The sequence below is a fragment of the Hemiscyllium ocellatum genome, chromosome 10, assembly GCF_020745735.1.
Source record: "Hemiscyllium ocellatum isolate sHemOce1 chromosome 10, sHemOce1.pat.X.cur, whole genome shotgun sequence".
Taxonomy (NCBI): domain Eukaryota; kingdom Metazoa; phylum Chordata; class Chondrichthyes; order Orectolobiformes; family Hemiscylliidae; genus Hemiscyllium; species Hemiscyllium ocellatum.
In genome coordinates, this window is record NC_083410.1 from 33,642,571 (window position 1) to 33,666,138 (window position 23,568).

At 40.5% G+C, this 23,568-nt stretch overlaps 1 protein-coding gene across 2 annotated transcripts in view; it reads left to right on the forward strand.

Moving 5' to 3' along the window:
* Positions 1-23,568, forward strand: part of LOC132819714 (protein kinase C epsilon type) — a 586,475-nt gene that overhangs the window by 126,453 nt on the left and 436,454 nt on the right. For both annotated transcript variants that reach the window (XM_060831385.1, XM_060831386.1), the window contains exon 2: positions 23,040-23,103. In XM_060831385.1, coding sequence (XP_060687368.1) covers positions 23,040-23,103 — 64 coding nt within the window. The remainder of the gene's footprint in view (positions 1-23,039; positions 23,104-23,568) is intronic.

Sequence of the window (23,568 nt, forward strand, 5' to 3'; positions counted from 1 at the left end):
TTGCCTGGTATGGAAGGTGCTAGCTATGAAGAGAGGTTGAGTAGGTTAGGTTTATTTTCACTAGAAAGAGGAGATTGAGGGGGGACCTGATTGAGGTTTACAAAGTCATGAAAGGTATAGACAAGATGGATAGAGACAAGCTTTTTCCCAGGGTGAAGGATTCAATAACGAGAGATCATGTTTTCAAGGTGACACGTGGAAAGTTTATATAGAACATAGAACATAGAAAGATACAGCGCAGTACAGGCCCTTCGGCCCTTGATGTTGCACCGACCGAATCCTACCTAACCTACACTAGCCCAATAACTTCCAAATGCCTATCCAATGCCCGCTTAAATGACCATAAAGAAGGAGAGTTCACCACTGCTACTGGCAGGGCATTCCATGAACTCACAACCCGCTGTGTAAAGAATCTACCCCTAACATCTGTCCTATACCTACCACCCTTTAATTTAAAGCTGTGTACCCTAGTAATACCTGACTCCATTAGCGGTAAAAGGTTCTCAGTGTCGACCCTATCTGAACCCCTAATCATCTTATACACCTCTATCAAATCTCCCCTAAACCTTCTCTTCTCCAATGAGAACAGCCCCAAGTGCCTCAGCCTTTCCTCATAAGATTTTCCTACCATTCCAGGCAACATCCTGGTAAACCTCCTCTGCACTCGTTCCAATGCCTCCACATCCTTCCTATAGTATGGTGACCAAAACTGCACACAATACTCCAGATGAGGCCGCACCAGAGTCTTATACAGTTGCAACATGACCTCAGGACTCCGGAACTCAATTCCTCTACCAATAAAGCCCAGTACACCATATGCTTTCCTCACAGCACTATTTACCTGGGAGGCAACTTTCAGAGATCTGTGTACATGGACACCAAGATCCCTCTGCTCATCCACACTACCAAGTAGCCTACCATTAGCCCAGTAATCCATCTTCTTGTTACTCCTACCAAAGTGAATGACTTCACACTTAGCTACATTGAATTCCATTTGCCACATTTCTGCCCAGCTCTGCAACTTATCTATATCCCGCTGTAACCTACCACTTCCTTCCTCACTATCCACAACTCCACCGATTTTTGTGTCATCCGCAAACTTGCTTACCCAGCTTTCAAGCCCTTCCTCTAGATCATTTATAAAGATAACAAAAAGCAATGGTCCCAAAACAGATCCTTGTGGTACACCGCTAGTAACTGCACTCCAAGATGAACATAGTCCATCAACTACTACCCTCTGTCTCCTTCCAGCCAGCCAATTCCTAATCCAAACCTCTAATGTATCCTCAATGCCATACCTCCGTAGTTTTAGCATTAGCCTACCATGGGGAACCTTATCGAACGCCTTACTAAAATCCATATACACAACATCTACTGCTTTACCCTCGTCCACTTCCTTAGTCACCTTCTCAAAGAACTCAATAAGGTTTGTGAGGCACGACCTGCCCTTCACAAAACCATACTGGCTATCCTTGATCATGTTATTCCTATCCAGATGTTCATAAATCTTATCCCTTACCATTCTCTCTAAGACTTTGCCCACCACTGAAGTCAGACTCACTGGCCTATAGTTACTAGGGCTATCCCTACTCCCTTTCTTGAACAAGGGGACCACATTCGCTATCCTCCAGTCCTCTGGTACTATTCCCGTTGACAATGACGACATAAAAATCCAGGCCAATGGCTCTGCTATCTCCTCCCTAGCTTCCCATAGGATCCTAGGGTAAATGCCATCAGGCCCAGGAGACTTATCTATTTTCATCCTCTCCAATATTCCCAGAACCTCTTCCCTGCATATTTCCAGGCCATCCATTCTAATCATTTGTGACTCCATATTCACATCAGCAACAGTGTCCTGTTCCTGAGTGAATACTGATGAAAAGTATTGATTTAGTGCCTCTCCAATCTCCTCCGCCTCCACACACAACTTCCCACTACTATCCTTGACTGGACCGATACCTACCCTAGTCATCCTTTTATTCCTGACATACCTATAGAAAGCCTTTGGGTTTTCCCTAATCCTACCAGCTAAAGACTTTTCATGTCCCCTTCTCGCTTCTCTTAGCTCTCTCTTTAGATCCTTCCTGGCTACCTTATAACTCTCTATCGCCCCAACTGAACCTTCACGCCTCATCTTTACATATGCCGCCTTCTTCCCTTTCACAAGGGATTCCAATTCCTTACTAAACCACGGCTGCCTCACAAGGCCCTTTGCACCATGCCTGACTGGTACATACTTATCGAGGACACGTAGTAGCTGCTCCTTGAACAATCCCCACATCTCATTAGTGTTCTTCTCTTGAAGCCTGTTTTTCCAATCCACACATCCTAAGTCATGCCTCACTGCATCATAATTTCCCTGCCCCCAGCTATAACTCTTGCCCTGCGGCGCACACTTATTCCTCTCCATCACTAAAGTAAAAGTCACCGAGTTGTGGTCACTGTCCCCGAAGTGCTCACCTACCTCCAAGTCTAACACCTGGCCTGGTTCATTACCTAGAACCAAATCCAGTATAGCCTCACCTCTTGTTGGCCTGTCTACATATTGTGTCAGGAAACCCTCCTGCACACATTGGACAAACACCGACCCATCTAATGAACTCGAGCTATAGCTCTCCCAGTCAATATCTGGGAAGTTAAAGTCCCCCATAACAACCACCCTGCTACCTTCACTCTTTTCCTGAATCATCCTCGCAATATTATCCTCTACTTCTCTAGGACTATTAGGAGGCCTGTAGAAAACACCTAACAGGGTGACCTCACCTTTCCTATTTCTAACCTCAGCCCAAACTACCTCAGATGGCAAGTCCTCTTCCATCGTCCATTCCACTGCTGTAATACTATCTTTGACAAGTAATGCCACACCTCCCCCTTTTTTACCCCCATGTCTGATCCTACTAAAACATTTAAACGTTTAAGGGGGATACACACAGCAAGTACTTCACACAGAGGGTGGTGGGCACCTGGAACGTGTTGCCAGCAGAGGTGGTAGAGGCAGGCACGGTAGATTCATTTAAGATGCGTCTGGACAGATGCATGAGTAGGTGGGGAGCAGAGGGATACAAATGCTTAGGAATTGACCGACAGGTCTAGGCAGTACATTTGGATCGGCTCAGGCTTGGAGGGCCAAAGGGCCTGGTCCTGGGCTGTAAATTTTCTTTGTTCTTTATTCTTGTTCTTTGAACCCAGGTGAAAGTTGAGTGCATGACAGTTATGCTGCTTACCTGGGTTGTGGAAGTCTAGAAATTGGCCCTCCCTTCATTTTAATCACTTCTCATAATGTATGGGATATCCTGTTCAGCAGAAAAAAGCTTCCATCTCAGAACCTATTAAACCCAAGGGGAGTAAGTTATCTTCGATCCTGAAAGATTGCTAAGAGGCAGAGGCTTAGAGGAACCGAGGGATCTTGAGATGCTGGGCCACAGATCCCCGAAGGTGGCAGGGCAGGTTAATAGGTTACTTAAGAAGGTGTACGGATCACTTGCCTTTATCAGTCATGGTGTAGGAAGGTCATGCTGGAGCTGTACACAACTTTTGTTAGGCCACAGCTAATTGCCACAATGTAGGAAGGATGTGATTGAACTGGAGTAGGAATAGGGGAGATTCACCAGGATGTTGGGCTTGGCTTTTGGGTTATTTGGAGCACAGAAGGCTGATTGAAGCATATAAGATTGTGAGGGGCATGGGCAGGGTGAGTAGGAAGCAGCAGCTCTCCTCTGGAGAAGGGTCAATAATGAGGGGCCTTATTTTAAGGTGAAGGGCAGGAGGGTATTTGAGGAGAATTTTTTTTCACCAGAGTTTGTGGGAATGTGGCATGTGCTGCCTGGAAGGGTAGATGAGGCAGGAAATCTCACAACCTTTAAAAAACACTTTAATAAGTAGTTGAAATTACATAACATTCAAGGCTATGGACCAAGGCTGAGAAGTGGAACTAATTTAGCTTGATCCAGCGAAGACTTGATGGGCTAAAGGGCCTCTTTTGTATTGTATGACTCTAATAGGTATTCCGAGTTCCAGGAGGATTCTTCAGTGGCCTGCATTGCTCGCTTTTGAGTTTCGTTATCTGTCTCATTCAGCACCAGAGAAGACTAACTGGGAAGATTGGACAAGCTGTCCCAGAATAATAAACATTGACCCTGGGCACCCCAGTTATACTGAGTCCCAAGTTCTCACTGAAGGGAAAACTGATGTATTACTTTAGTCTTTTAGCCTGTGAGAAATGTCACCTTGAAGCTCTCAAATTATAACTTCCCTCCTGATTACTGAAAACTTCCTCTGAGTTTGAAGGCCATTGCTTCATTATGAATGCACTATTGGTCTGAAATTCTCTCTGAGGGAATGAACAGGACTGCAGCCATCTTAGCCTGTAATCGCCTCGTGATATTTGCAGAGACTCCATTCTTCCCTGAGGAAGTTTGACATAAACTTGTTCAAAATTCTCAGGTAAACGGAAGACTGTTATCGAGTTTATTATGACGTACAGGAAGTCTCCGGGTTATGAATGAATTCTGTTTTTAAGTCTGTTCGTAAGTCGAATTGCAAGTTAGAAGAGTTGCACATGATTCAGATCTAGCGTCAATTAGTCAAATGCTTGTCTTAGTATATTGTATATATTTTACCTAAAACATCTTAAATATAATATATATTAAATTATAAATATAATTGTTCCTCGGTCGACGAACCACTGAAAACACGCAGTGTTTTGAGCGTCGTGCAAAGTAGTCTGCCCGTTCATTAGTACGAACCATTTTATGTAACTCGATTTTTAAAAATAATAGACTTTACGCAGGTCGGTTTGTAAGTATGGGCGTTCATAAGCTGGGGTAAGCCTGTATTTGCAATGGACACTTCGCAAACTGAATCTCAAACTGTTGCTCATAGTAACTGTTCAATCAGTGGTACCATTGAAATAAAGAGAGCCAAGCTAAATGACCTTGGTGACAAATTTCAGTTTCAGTTTAAATACTTTTATCAATGGGCTTTAATTAGCCCCTTGAATTTTAATACACGGCTATAATGGTATCTGTGGAACTGCTCCCCTTCCTCAAGGCACCTGCTCCTCCTACACATTTCAAGCTTTAAAAACCGGAGCGTGGTATTCCCTCACCACGACTTCCCAATTTTCATTGCCTTTTCTCCAAACCTTTCAACCTCACTGGTGTCCTTTACAGTGGGTCTTGCAATTTGCCTTGATTATTAATAAAATACTTTTTCCTGCAAATCGAAAATAAACTTAAGGAAGCGGTGTTTATCAAGTTGAAGAGGGTGATTACATATTTGCAGTTGATGGAGCAGATGGGGTGGTTCACATGGAACAAAATGCTGATGATTAATTTTGTGGATTGTCCTTTGGGTGAAAAAAATGTAAAAAATGTAAAATGTTACGCTCTTGAAAGAACTTATTGATTTTCCTTCTGTCTTGTTTGCTGGCCTTCTGGTGTTCTAGTGAGACATATCGCCAGCAGGGAACATTCCCTTTTGGTATTACGTGTGGTGAAATGACAAACACATTTATAAAGAATGTGCTTTTCATTTATTAGCTCGAAGTGACATGCAACAAAAATCTTCCTTGTTGCCTGATTAAGTACTTCTTTGTGAGTAGTGTTGACAGCTACTTAGACATTAATATGATTCTTAATGATATTTGGAGAAGACGAAAATGTAACTGAGTTTTTTTTTAGAAGGGAGACAGATAGAAGCAATGAGGGATTTGCAACAGCAACAGTACGTGATGGATGGCAGTTACAGGAAGCAGGGAAAGGTCTCCAATACAGTACCTAGATGGGTTAACTCCAGGAAAGGTAAGAGAGGTAGGCACCTAGTGCAGGAGTCTTTTGTTTTAAATACACATTTCAAACAGGTATGCTATTTTGGAAAATGTAGGGGTTGATGGATTCTCAGGGAATCGTAGCAGGATCAGCCAAATTTCTGGTATTGAGACTGGCTCGAACATAATGAGGGGTACGTCGGGTTTCAAGAGATCAATTGTGTTAGGGGATTCTCTAGTCCGAGGTACATTCAGATGTTTCTGTGGCCAGCAGCGACAAACAGAATGGTGTGTTGTTTCCCTGGTGCCAGGATCAAGGATGTCTCAGAGAGGGCGCAGAATGTTCTCACGGGGGAGAAGGGCCAGCAAGAGGTCATTGTCCATATTGGAACCAACGACATAGGAAGGGAAAAGGTTGAGATTCTGAAGGGAGATTCCATAGAGTTAGGCAGAAATTTAAAAAGGAGGTCCTCGAGAGGAGTAATATCTGGATTACTCCCAGTGCTACGAGCTAGTGAGGGCAGGAACAGGAGGATAGAGCAGATGAATGCATGGCTGAGGAGCTGGTGTATGGGAGAAGGATTCACATTTTTGGATCATTGGAATCTCTTTTGGGGTAGAAGTGACCTGTACAAGAAGGACAGATTGCACCTAAATTGGAAGGGGACTAATATACTGGCAGGGAGATTTGCTAGAGCTGCTCAGGATAATTTAAACTAGTAAGGTTGGTGGGGGGGGGGCATCCAGGGAGATGGTGAGGAAAGAGATCAATCTGAGATTGGTACAGCTAAGAACAGAAGCGAGTCAAATAGTCAGGGCAGGCAGGGACAAGGTAGGATGAATAAATCAAACTGCATTTATTTCAATGCAAGGGGCCTAACAGGGAAGGCAGATGAACTCAGGGCATGGTTAGGAACATGGGACTGGGATATCATAGCAATTACAGATACATAGCTCCGGGATGGGTAGGACTGGCAGCCTAATGTTCCAGGATACAAATGCTACAGGAAGGATAGGAAGGGAGGCAAGAGAGGAGGGGGAGTGGCACTTTTGATAAGGGATAGCATTACAGCTGTGCCGAGCAAGGATATTCCCAGAAATACATCCAGGGAAGATATTTGGGTGAAACTGAGAAATAAGAAAGGGATGATTGCGTTATTGGGATTGTATTATAGACCCCCTAATAGTCAGAGGGAAATTGAGAAACAAACTTGTAAGGAGATCTCAGCTATCTGTAAGAATAATAGGGTGGTTATGGTGGGGGATTTTAACTTTCCAGATATAGACTGGGACTGTCAGAGTGTTAAGGGTTGAGATGGAGAGGCATTTGTTAAGTGTGTACAGGACAATTTTCTGATTCAGTATGTGGATGTACCTATCATAGAAGGTGCAAGACTTGACCAACTCTTGGGAAATAAGGCAAGGCAGGTGACTGAGGAGTCAATGGAAGAGCACTTTGGGGCCAGCGGCCTAAATTGGGCGGCACGGTGGCACAGTGGTTAGCACTGCTGCCTCACAACGCCAGAGACCCGGGTTCAATTCCCGCCTCAGGCAACTGACTGTGTGGAGTTTGCACGTTCTCCCCGTGTCTGCGTGGGTTTCCTCCGGATGCTCCGGTTTCTTCCCACAGTCCAAAGATGAATTCAGTTCAGGTGAATTGGCCATGCTAAATTGCCCATAGTGTTAAGTGAAGGGGTAAATGTAGGGGAATGGGTCTGGGTGGGTGCGCTTCAGCGAGTCGGTGTGGACTTGTTGGGCCTAAGGGTCTGTTTCCACACTGTAAGTAATCTAATCTAAATTCTATTAGATTTAAAATCGTGATGGGAAAGAATAGACCAGATCTAAAAGTTGAAGATCCAATTTGGAGAAAGGCCAATTTTAACAGTATTAGGCAAGAACTTTCGAAAGCTGATTGGGGGCAGATGTTCGCAGGTAAAGGGACGGCTGGAAAATGGGAAGCCTTCAGAAATGAAATAACAAGGATCCAGAGAAAGTATATTCCTGTCAGGGTGAAAGGGAAGGATGGTAGGTATAGGGAATGCTGGATGACAAAAGAAATTGAAGGTTTGGTAAAAAAAAGGAAGCATATGTAAAGTATAGACAGGATAGGTCGAGTGGATCCTTAGAAGTGTATAAAGGAAGTAGGAGTATATTTAAGAGGGAAATCAGGAGGGCGAAAAGGGGACATGAGATAGCTTTGGCAAATAGAATTAAGGAGAATCCAAAGGGTTTTTACAAATACATTAAGACAAAAGGGTAAGTAGGGAGAGAATAGGGCCACTCAAAGATCAGCAAGGCAGCCTTTGTGTGGAGCAACAGAAAATGAGGGATATACTAAATGAGTATTTTCAATCAGTATTTACTGTGGAAAAGGATATGGAAGATATAGACTGTAAGGAAATAGATGGTGACATCTTGCAAAATGTCCATATTACAGTGGAGGAAGTGCTGGATGTATTGAAACGCATAAAGGTGGATTTCTCCCCAGGACCTGATCAGGTGTACCCTAGAACTCTGTGCGAAGCTCGAGAAATTGCTAAGATTTTTGTATCATGGATAGTCATAGGTGAGGTGCTGGTAGACTGGAGGTTGGCTAACGTGGTGCCACTGTTCAAAAAAGTGGTAAGGACAAACCAGGGAACTATAGACCAGTGAGCCTGGCATTGGTAGTGGGCAAGTTGTTGGAGGGAATCCTGAGGGACAGGATGTACATGCATTTGGAAAGGCAAGGACTGATTAGGTATAGTCAACATGGCTTTGTGTATGGGAAATCATGTCTCACAAACTTGATTGAGTTTTTTGAAGATTTAACAAAGAGGATTAATGAGGGCAGAACGGTAGATGTGATCTATATGGACTTCAGTAAGGCATTCGACAAGGTTCTTCATGGGAGACTGGTTAGCAAAGGTAGATCTCATGGAATACAGAGAGAACTAGCCATTTGGATACAGAACTGGCTCAAAGGTCGAAGACAGAGGGTGGTGGTGGAGGGATGTTTTTCAGACTGGAGGCCTGTGACCAGTGGAGTACCACAAGGATTGGTGCTGGGTCCTGTACTTTTTGTTATTTATATAAATGATTTGGATGCGAGCATAAGATGTACAGTTAGTAGGTTTGCAGATGACACCAAAATTGGAGGTGTAGTGGACAGCGAAGAGGGTTACCTCAGATTACAACAGGACCTGGACCAGATGGGCCAATGGGTTGAGAAGTGGTAGATAGAGTTTAATTCAGATAAATGCGAGGTGCTGAATTTTGGGAAAGCAAATCTAAGCAGGACTTATACACTTAATGGTAAGGTCCTAGGGAGTGTTGCTGAACAAAGAGACCTTGGAGTGCAAGTCCACAACTCCTTGAAGGTGGAGCCGCAGGTAGATAGGATAGTGAAGGCGGCGTTTGGTATGCTTTCCTTTATTGGTCAGAGTATTGAGTACAAGAGTTGGGAGGTCATGTTGCAGCTGTACAGTCCACTGGTTAGGCCACTGTTGGAATATTGTGTGCAATTCTGGTCTCCTTCCTATCGGACAGATGTTGTGAAACTTGAAAGGGTTCATAAAAGATTTACAAGGATGTTGCCAGGGTTGGAGGATTTGAGCTATAGGGAGAGGCTGAACAGGCTGGGGCTGTTTTCCCTGGAGCGTCGGAGACTGAGGGGTGACCTTAAAGAGGTTTACAAAATTATGAGCGTCATGGATAGGATAAATAGACAAAGTCTTTTCCATGGGGTTGGGGAGTCCAGAACTAGAGGGCATAGGTTTAGTGTGTGAGGGGAAAGATATGAAAGAGACCTAAGGGGCAACTTTTTCACAGAGAGGATGGTACGTGTATGGAATGAGCTGCCAGAGGAAGTGGTGGAGGCTGGTACAATTGCAACATTTAAGAGGCATTTGGATGGGTATATGAATAGGAAGGGTTTGGAGGGATATGGACCGGATGCTGGCAGGTGGGCCTAAATTGGGTTGGGATATCTGGTCGGCGTGGACGGGTTGGACCGAAGGGTCTGTTTCCATGCTATACATCTCTATGACTATATGACGAGCACCATACGTAATGCCTGATACTGAATAGTTAAAAGTTGTCAGGTAATGCACAAGCAAAATTAAAAGCGAAAGCCTACAACTGATTTAGTAAAGCATGAAATGAGGGCCTGGGGGATTTCCATCTTTTTTATGAATTAATGAGTCGAACCATACCTTAGCAGTGAGGCTGCAGCTTAAGATAAAGCTTATACAATGAGAACAGTAAATTCTAGGTGCAATACCGAACACAATTGTTAGTAACAATGAAATGTACCGACTAACTAATGTGTAACCAAGTAAATTCCTTGTATTGCCTTCTTATGAATATTAAAATCCTACATGTGCCATTTTGAACACACTAAGTTAAATTTCACACTATGTTCAGTTGTTGACCGTGCTATATTGTTTTATGTAGTTAAATGCTTGAAGCTTTAGAATTGTGGAGAAAAATCTAATGTCTCTCCCAATGGCAGGTAGCACTTAATCTTGTGGGAGGTATGTGGGTGGGAATCCTGCCCTTCCTTGTTTCCACCCGGAATAGATTTTTGGCAGTTATTTGCACGGAAAGCTTTCCTGCTCACTTGACAATTACGGACCATAAGTGGCTAATTAATGACCACACAAGACCCTCATTTTACTTCTGCCTCATTTTAATCCAGTGGCAATTGGTGGCTTTATATGCAGGAAGCATTGAAAGCAAATCTAATTGAGTCTGTTTATGGGTTGCAGGCTCCTGAGGTCAGGGTTCCTATGTTGTCAGTGCCTGATTGAGGAACCTGGTATTGTGAAGGTGTTGGGGTTGGTGGGGGAGGAGGCAGCTGAGAGCTACCTCCAGCACTTGCTTCCAACTTTCTTCCTCTTTGAGCCCCTCCCATCATCTATAACATGAGGTCCAGAGATTCACAGCGGATATCCCCTCCCCATGACACAGGCCAGCAGCTCTAGGTAGACTGGGTCACTAGCCACCCAGGGAAGGAAAGGTCCACTACTGGTCTCATAGTGATGGCACATCTGAGAAGTACCTGACTCTTGGTACATTTCAATCTGGTTTTGAAAATAATTTCCAACTCAAATAAGTAAGTTTTGCTCAGTAATGGATCTAATGAATAATATTGTAATGTGTAGTTGTTAGAATCATCATCAAAGGGAAAAAGCCATTAGATTTATGCCTTATTCAATTATTTCATTGATTGAGCTTTTCTGATTACTCCTCATTCAATTACTTCCCTCTTCCAGAAATCTACCTAATTGTCTCTTCAATCCACTTATACTTTCCCTATAATGGTCTTCTCTTAATTTGTATTCACAATTCATTTTCCAATTTACAGTTGCTCAGCTGATTATATGGGTTGAACTTCTACCATGCTGTTCTGTACAGTTACTGAATTCATTCAGTGGAATAGATGTTACATGGGTCAAATTCATGATGTTTGTTAAAATAAATTTCAAGATCTAATTGAGAAGTTACTAGTTAACTATTAGGATATTGATAAGTACACATGCAGTTTGTATATTTACTAATCATAACTCTCCAATGACTTGGAGAGTGTTTATCCTGCTTGCTAATTTGTGTCTGATACCTAGCAGTTGTCCTGAATGTATTCATCCATTTATATCTAAAGGGGTTATGGTAGGCAGTGAGCAATATGCAGAGAACATCTTACTAATTAAGAAGAGGTATCAATCATAATTCTGTCATTGTATTCAAAAGGAATAGATTCCTTTTCTCTAATAAACATTAGCTTTGTTAAAGTGGATGTTTTAGCATAAATTTTACTAACTATCCTGAGAATACCTCTCATGTGGTGCCAACTTTAAAAACACCACTTATTTCAGCTTTGTATTTAAATAGCTGACAAAGCATTCAGTGGCTCCAGTGCCTTCCCAGTTATGTGATCGTACAGTCTGTTGAAAGTTTATGATTTGTATTACTAAGATGGAGATACATCTTTCAATCCAGATTTCTATGTTTTGTTTACTCTGAATCAATTCGAGGCCAGAAAACAAATGCATAATTTAATCCTCAATCCAAATTTATTAGTTGTTACCAAATGGTGAGCTTAGGATTGTTATCTTGAATGTAATAAACTGTCTTCTTGTCTGAGGAGTGCCATGTTCTAATATGTATTTAGCAGAATACTCTTGAAAATTTAGATATTATTAAAACGAGGCAAACTGTCAATGGTGCTTTTGTAAGTTAATGTGGCATATCATGTGCAAGAATCAAAAGTAGCTGAATTTTGAGGTGTACTTGTTCTTAATACGGTGAATTATGCATGAATAAAAATGTTTACAGAGTTAATTTAACTCTTGATTAAGCCAGACTTTCCAAAAAGATAATTGTTATCAGTTGAGATTATTGGATAGGATTTTGCAGATTGGTAATTGTGTTTTCATTAAAAACAATATAGGAAATTGCCTGATTGCAACTACACAAGCTGAAGACCCTTGCCATTCATTCAATCAGTTCTGAGCTTTGAAAGAAACAAAAAAAAGGCCTTCACTCTGCTATCATTCAGCTGATCATTTTCTGAATTGATAGGTATCTATAAATCCTCTGTTATCTGTAACGGCAGTTTGATAGTAGACCTATGTTGACCTCAATATTTTTAACATGACTCTGGAAATGTTTTAGGAGCCAAGTGTTTCCAGGAAAACTAACCTTGGTTTGAGCATCCCATGTACAGGGATATTAGCATACTTGAACAAATCCTTTCTTATGTTATGCACCTCCAACTCATATTATACATTATTAATGCCAAGCTTAGCTACAACCCAGAGATGGGATGCACATATTGTCTGTGCAATACGTTTAAAATAAAATATTACATGCAGAATATTAGAAGCCAAAGGATTGTAGAAAAACAGAAAGAGAAAATCTATCAGACAAAAAACCTCAAGCAGGAAACAAATGGGCTGAACAAGATAAATAAAGGAAGAAACCAATTCACAAAGAAGGGGAAACTCTTGGAAGGAGACGATAAGGTGAAAGAAAAAAACCTGCTCCAAACAGAAACAAACCGTGATTCTCAAGAGCTTTGTTCAGAAACTCACACACAAACATGGAACAGTCTCTGACTTCTACCCAAATTTGTAGATATCATTTTGAACTTAACTTTTGTCGTGCCCAGTTAGAACGTTGAAACTGATACATTATCTTATGTTTTACACATTTTTGTTCTGATTTTAATAATGTAAATTATGTAATTATTTGTAGAATCTCTAAATTATCATTCAGGAAATATACAGAGCTAATCAATTTCCAGTAGCATTTTAATTGAACAAAGCAGACAATTACATTTACGTGAAAAATCCTTTCCTATCCAGGTGGCATAACCCCACATATGCCATTCACTCTTTGCTGCTGCACTTAAGGGGATATCTTCCATGTGTGAGCTCAACCAATGAACATTAACAAGCTCTTCTGCTACAGAAAGCATCAGTTAGCATTATCCAGCCAGCAGATGTGTACATTATACAGCAGGAGTCTCTGAATTCCAATCCAAAATGGGGGTTCCCTTCCAGACGACAATTGAGGCAATTGTAGCATCGCAGTGATTCCATACCTCCAACAAACTTAGCAAAAATTGAGAGTCAAACCTGTGACATTTTAGAATGTTTGACTCATTTCTCACTGTCCTGACTACGTGAGTGAATAAAATGGGTTTTAAAAGATGATTTACTTTAAGTTCTGCGGTTGCTTTAGGTACAGTGGCTGTCAGCCAGTCCCTGTTATCACTTGAATTTCCAATCCTAATTAAGTAGGACATCAAAATTGGCTATCATCGCTCAATGTGTGAAAAATGAGGTAACACGTAGGCTTACTGAGTGCTTGTGGTCTGTGGTTGTGGTTAATTTACTGGATTTTCAACCAGAAAGTCACAGCTTTGAGACCCAAGAAGGAGAATTTTCCTGTCTCAGCTTTGTGAAATTATTTTGTTTTCTGTCGAGATGCTATATAGAGTACTTGGCAATAATGAGGAACATTACCAGAGTTGGAGAGGGAGAGAGAAAAAAGGGCAAGGATTATCAACCTATCCTAGTAAATCGTATTCTTTGGCAGTAAAGCTTTTCCTTCTGGAACAGTTGAAGATTATAGCATCAAAGGTCAAAACCAGGAGCGAACCTGGTAGATCTACATGGGCACTGATGCTACAGCACTCCAGACATCAGCACTTGCCCTATGGTATCTGTAACAGAGAACCCTGCATCTGTCTGGCAGTGGTCATTGCACACACATATCTTGTTGACACTCAATTAAATCCTCTTCTCAAATACTCCATCCCCAGCTTTCTGTTCTTGCAAACACACTGCCACATACATTCACCAAATGATGAAAACATGTACGGTGGCTGAACCTCACTGACACTCCAGGTGGACATGTGCAACCCACTTACTGTCCAGTTTGCATCTCGGCACCTCATATGGAACAACCTTCCTGAGCAATATCCACCAGTCGACATCCTTTAGATCAAGAAAGGGAGAACACGGGAAGTCAATAACAACCATTTTGTGACAACCCCAATCAGTTGGTGCAGGACAAACCAGGGCCTGTGCTTGGCCAATGTGCATGGCTAGTGCTTCAGTTCAAACCCCATATGCTTGGTTGGAGAGAGACAGGCAATGCTGCACAGTACCAAGGAGTTTCCTTTCTAGAGAATAAGAAGCAAACTGATTTGTTTAAACTCAGCAAATGAGGAGACAATCATTTGGCTTCATTTGCGAACTAATAAACTAAGTGAGAGAGTCATAAGCATAAATATGTAATGTATACCTTGTGTTCTTGATGTTGAGTTAAAAACAAGATGATTAGTGCATGTTGGAAAACTGGAGGCTGGTGATAATTCAGTTCAATGATATTCAATATTATAGATATTGAATCAATATCATAAAGCTCCCTGACAAAGGAACAGTGCTCCAAAAGCTTGTACTTACAAATAAACCTGTTGGACTATAACCTGGTGTTGTGTGATTTTTAACAATATCATAAACTCACTACACAGCATTGCTGGTTGTTACAAGAATTTATTATTTGGTTACTTCTTCAACTTATCCTAATATATTTTTCTAAATGGTGGTGGCAGGTATATTAGAGGTGGAACAACTTTGGTGAAATGGGAGCAAATATTAAAGGAGGCAAAAAATTATATCGGCTTCACCTGATTGGCATTTTGTGACTTTAATTTTATTCTTGTACCAAAACACAGGAACTGATCTGAACCTATTAAGCATAATATTTTGTCAGGAAGGAAATTGGAATTCTGTTCTGAAATAAAAAGTAGTGTCAGGTCTTGTTGGGTAGATATTAATGTAGCTACTTAAATGTGTTCCCACAGGATTTTTCATTGGTGCATTGGTGTTATGTTGGGGTGACAGGGAATAAATGACCTCACATGCATGCTAGCAAGAATGAGATTCCTCATTTCCAAAGGTGGTGGAATCAAACCTAGCCATTGAAGAATCACAGTTTTATAGTCCAGATTGTTAGTAGGCAGTAGTTAAGGAGTAAATGTGGTACATCATTGGAACACCAGAATCCCAAGTTGAGTGGCTGGATCTCTTTAAAGCTGGATGACCATCAGGGAGCAACAAGGGGCTGATGGGAATGGTCCCTGGTAATCAAGTTCCGAAGTTTGTGAATCAGTGTGGTGGTGGTGCTCCGAGTTGGAGGGTGGAAGAGAGAGTGGACAGTGAAGGAAGAATCAGATTGGTTGGAATAGAGATCGGGACAGGGTGCTGGGAGGGAGAACTTGCAACTGGGGGAGAATCCTCAGATTGCAGGGAAAGAGAACAAAGTAAGTTTTCTTATGGGTCAACCACAAAATATTCTGACTCCTTTCTGGCTTGCAAACAATTGTGAAAAAAAACACTTACTTGCTAGACCCCACAGTTCTCATCTCTCTTCAGTTGCTGAGTTTCCTGAGCCTAGGGAAATGGATCCTGCAGCCATTAAATGAAGTGCCTTTCAAAATTTGAGGAATGCAACTGTACTGACACATTACGATCAGTAACTCACCTTTGGAACAGATCATTCAGTTGACCTCCTACCGGCCACTATTAAACCAGCAGTCGGCATATTCTTGTCTAGTTGGGGTTGGGAATCAGATGTCTTCCTGTTTAGTCCCAGCAAAAAAGGAAGAGTGCTCAAGCAGGTTCGAGAAACATAAAATATTTTATTTGGATGTACAGAAACATCTGTATTCTCATTTAGTGCTCACTGCGACTGATGCCGAAAGAACTAACACGAAGCACTGTGTTTAAATAGAAATGTGTTTTTAACCAACCTAGTGCTGCCTGGAAATGATGAATGATAAAGGATTGTTTAGTCTACTCACAGTGTTTATAGCATTCTACATATTTTTGAATAATTTCTGAATCTCCCACATTCTATGTAATTGTGAAAAAAGTAATGATTTCCTAAACAAATGGGATCAAGTATTGTTAAAAATATTTCAAGCCTTTGTCTTAGCCAAGTCTGCACTCTCTCCCACCTTTGTGTTAGTTGGATTAAAAGGAAATGTTAATTTTGATTTGATTTCCTTTACAGGGTATTCTAATTTAGTCTCTTAAGTTGCATTTAAACCTAATGCATAAGAAAGATGCTAAATTTAGAAAAAAAATACTTTTTTTTTGTTTATGCATGAGTTGCTTGCATCATTGGCAAAGCCTGACATTATTGTCCAGAATCTCATTGTCCTTGTAAAGTGATGAGCCAAATTCTTGAATATCACTGGGTGGCTTGCTGGAGCACAGTTAATTGTGTCAACCACATTATTGTGGGTTTGGAGTCAACTGACCAGACTAAGGACAGCCAATTTCCTTCCCAAAAGGAATTAGTAAACTAAACGGGTTCTAACAGCAATCCAGTGTGTTCATTGTCATCATTACTGATAGTAGCTTTTCGATCTAAATTTATTTAACCAATTGGATTGAAGTTCTCCCTCAGTAATGGTTAGATTGAGCTACAGCTAGATAGCCCAGAGGCAGTATTTTATGGTAACCCCCACGGATGGATTTGCAAGAGAAGGTATGGAATTTGCAAAACTCTGCAGGTCCCTGCTACCTGAATTTGCTGGGATGTTACAAGTGACAGGTTTTGCCTCAGGTAACCTGCCAGTAGCAGCTGGTCAATTGGACTGGAGATGGGATTTTCTCTCCCAATGGGATAGAAGGCCTGACTCCAGTCAATTAATGTTCTTTAAAGCTTTTAATAACTGTGTGGCAGCCATTCAGAGCAGGGTGACATTCCCAACATTTTCAGTTGCAGGACAAGAAGCGCCAGTATCCGTTAATTTTTTTTTCCCCAGGTCTCTGGATAATGATTATAAAACAAAACCTTAAACATAATAACATTTAAGAGGAACAGTCCCTCAAAGCTGCTCCTAATTCAAAAAGATTGTGGCTGATCTGATCTTCACCTCAAGTCCACTTTGCTACCCGTCCCCATCACCTTTAATTCCCTTTTATTCAGAAAATCTGTTCAACACAGCTTTGGATAAATCTCATGATTCAGTCTCCAAACCTTGTTTCAATTTGCCCAACTCAAAAAGACCTATATATTCTGAATCTTTGTTTTCTGTTAGTTAGCAAATCCACTGTCCCAACACTATGAGCTTTTATATTACAGAATGACCTTAGTTATGTGATACCTGTTGAAAATCACTATATATCCACTAGTTGACCTTTATTCCGTCAGCTTTTTTACATTCTTGTAGAACTGTTACAAATGAAATTTCTCTTTCATGAAACCATGTTTGTCTGATAGTAAAAGGATTTTCTAAATGTGCTCCAATTGTTGCCTGTGTACATTGCCCTCTATGAGATATTGCCTTTAAGGACTAACTGTGGTGAGTGTAAACCATGCTACACAACTCTGCCTGGCAGTTAGTTTGTAATGGGTTCACTAGTTGCACAAACAGAAACCAGCTGGCAAACTGTAATATCTGCTTAATAATTTGAAATACATTTTACTGTTTTACGTAAGTTAATATGCAGCACTCATCAGTCCCTGATGAGTGATTGATTTTAGATTGTTATTATGAACACGACAGGTGCTATGTCTTTAATAGTGGATTCTAACATTCCCCCAGTGATGAAGGTTAGCCTGCCTGGCCTGTAGTAGCCTGCGTCTGGTGTTTACTACAGTCTTCTGTGGATCATTCTTTTAAACCAAACTGAACCTACTTTGTTATCACTTAAGCTTTTTCTTTGAATTGTCCATGCCTAATGGAACTGGCCACCTCAGAAATAGAGAACATGCACATACTATATAGTTGGCAGATCTATTGAATTTGCTTGATATGTTTTATCTGTAAATTAATTCCTGAAATTTAAAAGGTCAAGAAAGCAAATCATTTAGAATGCATAGCACAATGACTCAGGAAAAGAAAAGTACTTTTTTTTCTCACACAGAAGACGCAATAGCGGTGATGTTATGTCTGTAGTGCCTGTAGGGAGCCTTGTCTGCCAGCAGTGCATATCAGGAACTCATGTATTTGCTGGCCATCATTTTTTTGATCATTTATTGACTGTGGAAGCGTGAGGTCAGAAAACTGCTGCTAATGTATACAACAGGGATTGACCTTAACATTTGTAGTTTTTACAAAGAAAGTCAGACATTTCATTCAGGGCTCAGGCTTGAAAGCTGTTGCAGTTTTCCAGTCTGCAAGCTTCCCTTGCCAAAGAGTAGTTAACTTCGATTGATTTACTTGGTACTTACTTAACAGCACCCAGACTTTGGACATTAAAATGCATAGTTCACATTAGCAATTTAGTAATAGAGAATGCACTACATGGTTCAATATTCCTGCATTCAGAAACAATACCTCATTTTATATTGAGAACATCAAGATACTGTATCGTATAATTTACAGAGGAAATTGCACTAATTTAAGAAAAGTCCCAAACTTTTCAAACAATGCCCTGTCACACATTCCACTTAGCTTACATGACTTCCCTCATCCACATAACAGAATGATTGTGAAACCTATGTACCTGTTGGCTCTCTGTCTATGCCTCTGTACTTCAGATGTCAATTCAACTCAGCTGACACACCAAGGCCCAACATGAAGAATACATTCCTGAACAACAAACTAATGGCATTCCAAGTACTGATAATGCCATCCAATCCTGCTCCCTCAGGTTCTTTTGTAGGGCGATGCTAACCTCCCACTTCTTCCATGTTGTGCCTTTACTGTTGGCATCAGCTGCTGCATCCTGCTGTGGAGTTTCTGGAGGTAGTGGCAAGAGTTTGCATAGACTCTTGGAATAAGGGAGAAAACATTGCGTGAATTGAAAGAGGAACAAGGATCAACAAAGAGATTGAAAGAGACATAATAAAAAGCCAAGGAAGAAGACTGAGAGTATCAGTGGGAGGAGAGTAGCACGAGGGGACCTTCAGTGTACATTGCAGACCTCTTAGTGTGACCGTGCATTTGTGTCTCTGACCAGGGATGCATGCATAACTTATAATAAGCTTGAAATATTTGACCTTCTTCTACCTCATTAGTGAACAAATCAAGCCTCTCACAGACCCAAAACAACAGAACTGGATTTTTATTTTCAGAATGGAAATTAGGAGTCGGACCATTTCCTACATTGTGATCCAGTCTTTTGCCCCATGCTAGTTTCATTGTGAGTTGCTGATGAGGGACTGGTGCTTTGGAGGCCATCTCCTGAAAGAAGGAGAAACAGATGCTGTCAGGTTAAGTGTTCACCTATGTTCACAGGACATCAGCCTAGTACTATAGCTGTACGAACGTGAGACCCCCTCAACCATCACAGTCATATGTCCACTCACCCAGTGCTCACTATGTACAGGATCCCCGAGCCCTACCATAAAAGCGGGGAGTCCTTGAAATGCTCCAAAACTATCTGAATAAACACACAGTCAAATAAATAAAATCTATTTCAAAAGAACTATTATTCTATAAAGTGGCCAAAATAACTAAAAAGGTAAACAAACACTCATTTAGAAACCACTTCAAAAACATTATCTTATTAACAGATCATAAAGCTGTCACCATAAAGAAACAGTCTTCTTAACAGCTGTATCAACAATTCCTTCGAAGCTGAATCTGTTAGTGGAGTTTAGAACTAAGTTAGGCACTCCGAATGAAATTGCCTTGCACAAATTGTCACAACCCATCCAGAGCTGATACATTCATGTATTTGAAGTAATTTGAAGAGGTCAGCTGTCTGTTCAGACTTTGAAGCTGGCAAACAAATGTCTCAACTATCCTTCAATGGAAGTAATAATAAACTGACACAGGCAAACCTGAATATTATTACTGTTCAATACAAAAGTGCAATTTATCCAGTGGATAATGTGGTCTAATGCACTTGATGACTTTTCTACTGTCATACATTTTGTGGTCGGTCTAGTGGTCTCTTACCTCTTAAGAATAAAGATGTATCATCAACCGTTGCATTAAAAGTATAGATAACCGAACATACAATGTCCGATTATGACATATAAAGTTGGCAATTCTTTTGAACCTACCTTTCAAAAGGTTTCCAGCATCAGACAGGGATTTCGCCATAGTTCTTGACACCTCCATGCTTGTATGAACCATGTCGCCTTTTGTAGCTAAGCCCAACTTCCCATCAAAGTTTTTGAGGGTCTGAAATATCCTCCTGCAATGGAGCTGGTGATGTCAGGGCTCTGTATTGTCTTGCAACTTGTGCTGTTAGCCCACACTATGGAAAATTGCCAGTAACTGGAATAATGAAGGGAATTCCAGAAGCTGGGCTCATCTTTTTGTTGGCCTTCTTGGTTCTGGTATGGGTGTGAAAACCTGGCCTGTAAACACAATTGCTTCCAATCCATTGCTACACCTAAAACAAACTCTCAAGATATTATTACATGATCAATATGAAAAACAAAGTGGCAACACAAGCTATACACAGGCATATGTAACATGTAAACCATCAGAGTCCATGATCAATCTAGCTGAGAGCAAATCCATGTGAAATTTGTTAGATTATATTCATAAATATTGAAGTACTACAAATGGTAGAAATCTAAAATAAAACAGGAAATATTTGGAAGTGCTCTGCAAAATATTTATGTATTATATATATAATCTAAAGTTTTAATTGGAGACTGGCATTTACTCTGTTGGCCCTTCAACATTGAAGGGCACCCACTGTTGGAAGCTATGATGCAGTTATGTACTGCATCATTCCTTATGCGACATCCTGACAGAATTAACGTCTAAGTAAGACTTTACTCCACAGGATGGAGCGCAAATCAAATTTTAACTCTCTGGGCTTCTCATAAATCTTCTTGCGGTCTTTAGCATTGCTGTCCTACCAGGCTTGGAAACTGCCCTTGCTGCTTTTATACAATATTGTGTGATGTGGGCAGATTGAAGAAACAATTTGTGAATGAAGTTGGGAATACAATATCTGTGCTGCACAAAATAAAAACAAGTCTTTTTTTTCTGTTAATTCATTTGAAATTTAATAAGGAATATTAAAGTTGTAAAGCAGTTGTCTGTTCAATGTCCCCCTCATCAACTTCAATACTTGGAATTAAGCATTCCATTTGTTTAGAATGTCCAAACTGAGCAGGAAATTTGACCTTTCCTGGTCAATAACAGCAGTTGGATGAAACCCAACAACGTTACTGTTCTGAAATATTTCAAATATTTCACATTTAGCATGGTATATAGCTGTCAGGAATGTAATCACTGATTTTTCCACTTCTGGTCTAACAACACATCATGATATGTGCCAAGGTGATTGTTAATTGAGTTATTGAAGTGGCCTTTCCAAATATCTTTGAGAAATTGACTAAATTAGGCATTTCTTCCCTCAACAAAATGTAAGATCCACTAAACTATTCCCACCTCACTCTTTTTGAAGATGGAAAGTAATCTAAAGCAATGAATTGATAAACAGTTTGTGACTGCTAGCACGTATTTCTCAGCCTGCATGGGTCAGCATGTCAGCCACCCAGTCTTCTCCACAAGGAATGCAGTCACCAGTTAATCATGTTGCCTGAGTCTTTTATTGTACTGTATTGCTCTTTGGTAATTCTGAAAAAAAGAAGCTAATTTGGCAGTGAATGCAAAGCATTTAAAAAAGGCTTGCATTTACATGGTGTCTTTCATGGCCTCTGGCTGTCTCAAAGCACTTTATAGCCGAAGAATAAGTATTTTGAAGTGTAATCACTGTTGTAAATGTAGGAAATATTGCAATCAATTTTGCACATATCAAACTTCCACAAGCAGCAATGCTATAATGATTAGCTAAGGATGTTTTTTTTTCGCGTGATGTTGTATACAGGATAACTATTGACCATGACACTGAGGATAACTCCCAGCCCTTGGAAGTAAAGTCTTGGGATCTATCAATGCTGTTTAATCCTAGAAGATGACATTACCATGTTGCAACACCCCTTCAGTACTGCATTGGAGCATCACCATAGACGTTTCTGTTCAAGGCCAGAGCCTTGTCACTCGGGTGAAAGTGTTGCCAACTGAGCTATAGCTGACATTATAAACATGATGTAACATAGTTTTCCTTTAAACACATGGCTTGCTTTTAGTGTGGATTCAGTGCCTGAAAGGACTGCATTGACAGCACAAGAAAATGGCAGCACCACTTATTGAGAGATAAGGCTGTGTGCAATGGAAACTTTTAATCCTCTCTGCATTGAAGATGGTATTTAGAGCTGTAGGTAATCAATAGTATGAAAGGATATTTCCATTTTCTTCCATTTCTGAAACTTGCTGCACATATGGCTAGAATCCGCATGCCTGAATGACCAGTTGGCATTTAGAAGGAAGGTGAACAGTTTTGTGTTTTGTCAAGAGAACTTTTGAAGTCGCTCTCTTGCAGATGCTGTCTGATTGGTTGTGCATTTCCAATATTCTCTGTATTTCCACTTGCAGTCAAAAATTTGTTTTAGCCATGTTTAGAAAGATGCTGGGCAAATGAGTAAATGATCTAAGCGAAACATTCAATTATGGTTGTTTATAAGAAAAACCCTCTAAGACCAGTAAAAAAAAAATCAGGCGTGCCCATGTGATAATTGTCAAACTTGGCTTGATCTAAAACTATGCAAAGCATGTTAAGAAAATAAATTCAAGAACTAAGCGGTTCCCCAATGATGTCATTGCCATTTGTGGAAAAGCCACAGTTTGGTAATGATTTATGAGAAGAGAAATTAAATTGACAATTCTGAACGTTTGTTCAGTTGTGGGTGTCTATGTTATAATTGACTCGATTTTACTTATTAATTACAGATAGACCTGGAACCAGAAGGAAGAGTGTATGTTGTCATAGATCTATCGGGGTCATCAAGTGAAGGTAATGTTTCATTAAGCAATTAAACTTAGCAGTTTTCTTTGGCACATTTAATTTAGCAACTCCAATATTTTTTTAACTTCCCCTTGTCACTGTCAGCAGTAACCTTTCCTCTCGTTGACAGTGTATTACAGTATTTGGTAAGCTCCCAGTGCCATGATTTCCTCAAGTATCAATCAAAACAATTGTAAAATAAAAACATACTACCAGGTCATAATTCCATGGAGGTTTAAATCAAGTTCAACTGCCCTGATGCAATAAAGATAATTTAATGTCAACTATAAGATCAGTGCCGTCTTAAAACATAGCACCCTCACAGCATATCAGTTACTTTATCCTGTATCAGATATCCCTGGGTGAACTCTCTTTAGAGTTAAATGTGAAGGATCTGATTTTTAAAAGGATTCAAATGTACAATATGATGTATTTATGACTTTTAAAATTCATTCTTGGGAACCCTGTGTCATC